The 1,615-nt window shown below is 48.0% G+C and overlaps 1 protein-coding gene across 1 annotated transcript; it reads right to left on the reverse strand.

The window, feature by feature from the left end:
- Positions 1-327: 327 nt before the first annotated feature.
- Positions 328-1,241, reverse strand: LOC121711501. The gene has a single exon (XM_042095149.1). It carries the CDS (start codon positions 1,210-1,212, stop codon positions 328-330), a length of 885 nt encoding a protein of 294 aa, XP_041951083.1. The 5' UTR covers positions 1,213-1,241.
- Positions 1,242-1,615: the final 374 nt, after the last annotated feature.

Below are 1,615 nucleotides of genomic sequence, written 5' to 3' on the forward strand. Positions count from 1 at the left end.
GGGTTTCTAAGCATTGTGATTCCAGTTGTCAGTCTGGGGTGAGATAATGAATTGTAAAGCTGATGTATGGTAGGCCAGCCCCACTTTCACTGGTCCAGAGGTCAGTAGTTGGAGCAAGGAATTCACCCTGAGCCAAACTTTCCCTAACATCAGCTTTGACTGCATTGTACATTGGACTGAATCTTTGGTGTTTCAGTCTTTTAAAGAAAAAAAAGGCACTTTGTAATGAGGCTTGGCAACCTTCATCACCCTCAGAAAGCCAGGCCCCTCAACCATCTGGAATAATTATTATTATCATCATCATTAGGCTACCGTTCATAATAATATTCATACGATTTTGCCTTTAGCTCTTATTTCAGGAGGAGATTCCGAAGACTGCTGGTTGACTGTGTGCTGGAACCTCTCTTGCCTTTTCTGACTGCGTGGCTTCCGAGACTTCCCGGGTAGATTCTCTAAGTCCGCCTCATAAAAAGGCAATGCATTCACCCACGTAGGAGACTCCTCACCCTTCTTAGATTGGGACCTGGTCATCGCAACATGGCACGTCTGCCTCTGCTGCAGCAGGTCCGGCAGTACTGGCAGATCTCGGCCCAGTACCACGGGGAAAGGGAGGTTGTCTGCAACTCCCACAGTCAGGTGGTAGGTCTGTTCCTGCACTTGGAGATATATATTAGCAGTCGGGATTAGTTTCTCGTCTCCATGCACACAACGCACTGGAATATGATTCGTAAATTGAATGACATCATATGGAATGCATTGCTGGTGCACCAAGGTCTGGTCACTTCCGGAATCAATAAGTGCTTGAAAATCCTTGTTGTTCACCTGCACAGCAATCATATGAGGCATCTGTTGAACCATCTGAATGGACCCGTTCTGGGGTCTAGGCACATGGCACACTTGATTAACCTTTGGTGCTCTTCTAGGACACATCGGCTTTGTATGGCCCTTCTCCCCACACTGAAAACAGACAGGTACTCTGCTAACCTGGTTTATTGTGGAGGCAGATGCTTCCTGCGAGGAAGGCTTACGAGACCCCTGGGGATACCGCCGGGTTTGAGACTTTAATGGCTCTCTGGAGGTCCTCCAGGCGTTGTACCCCCATGGCTGGTTCTTACTCCTTGCGGCCACGAAGACATCCGCCAGCTCTGCTGCCTCAGCGCCTGATTCTGGATTGTGCTCCTTGACCCAGACCTGTAACTCAGGAGACAGCATACGCAAGTATTGCTCAAGAATGATGAGTTCATTAATTGCATTTACTGTTTTACCTCTCGGTTGGATCCATTTGCCATATAGCTCCTTAAGTCTTACATAAAGTTCTTTCGGACTCTCCTCTGACTAAATGTCAAGGGATCGAAACTTCTGGCGATATGTTTCAGGATTGATGTTGTACTTCCTCAAAATAGCGGCTTTAACACGGTCGTACTCCAGGGCCTCGTCCCCATCCATATGGACATAAGCGCTCCTAGCCTTTCCAGTCAATAAGGGAACAAGATGCAGCGTCCAATCTGCCCTCCGACCATTGGCAAGCAGCCGCCACTCTTTCAAAAGTGATCAGGAAATGTTCCACATCATCGGAGTCAGACAATTTCTCCATTCTGGGCTCAGAGTAGCGGTG

Source organism: Alosa sapidissima, chromosome 6 (assembly GCF_018492685.1).
Source record: "Alosa sapidissima isolate fAloSap1 chromosome 6, fAloSap1.pri, whole genome shotgun sequence".
Taxonomy (NCBI): domain Eukaryota; kingdom Metazoa; phylum Chordata; class Actinopteri; order Clupeiformes; family Clupeidae; genus Alosa; species Alosa sapidissima.

Coding starts and splice junctions, on each gene's coding strand:
- LOC121711501 (XM_042095149.1), bottom strand. CDS start 1,212: ATGCTGTCTCCTGAGTTACAGGTCTGGGTCAAGGAGCACAATCCAGAA.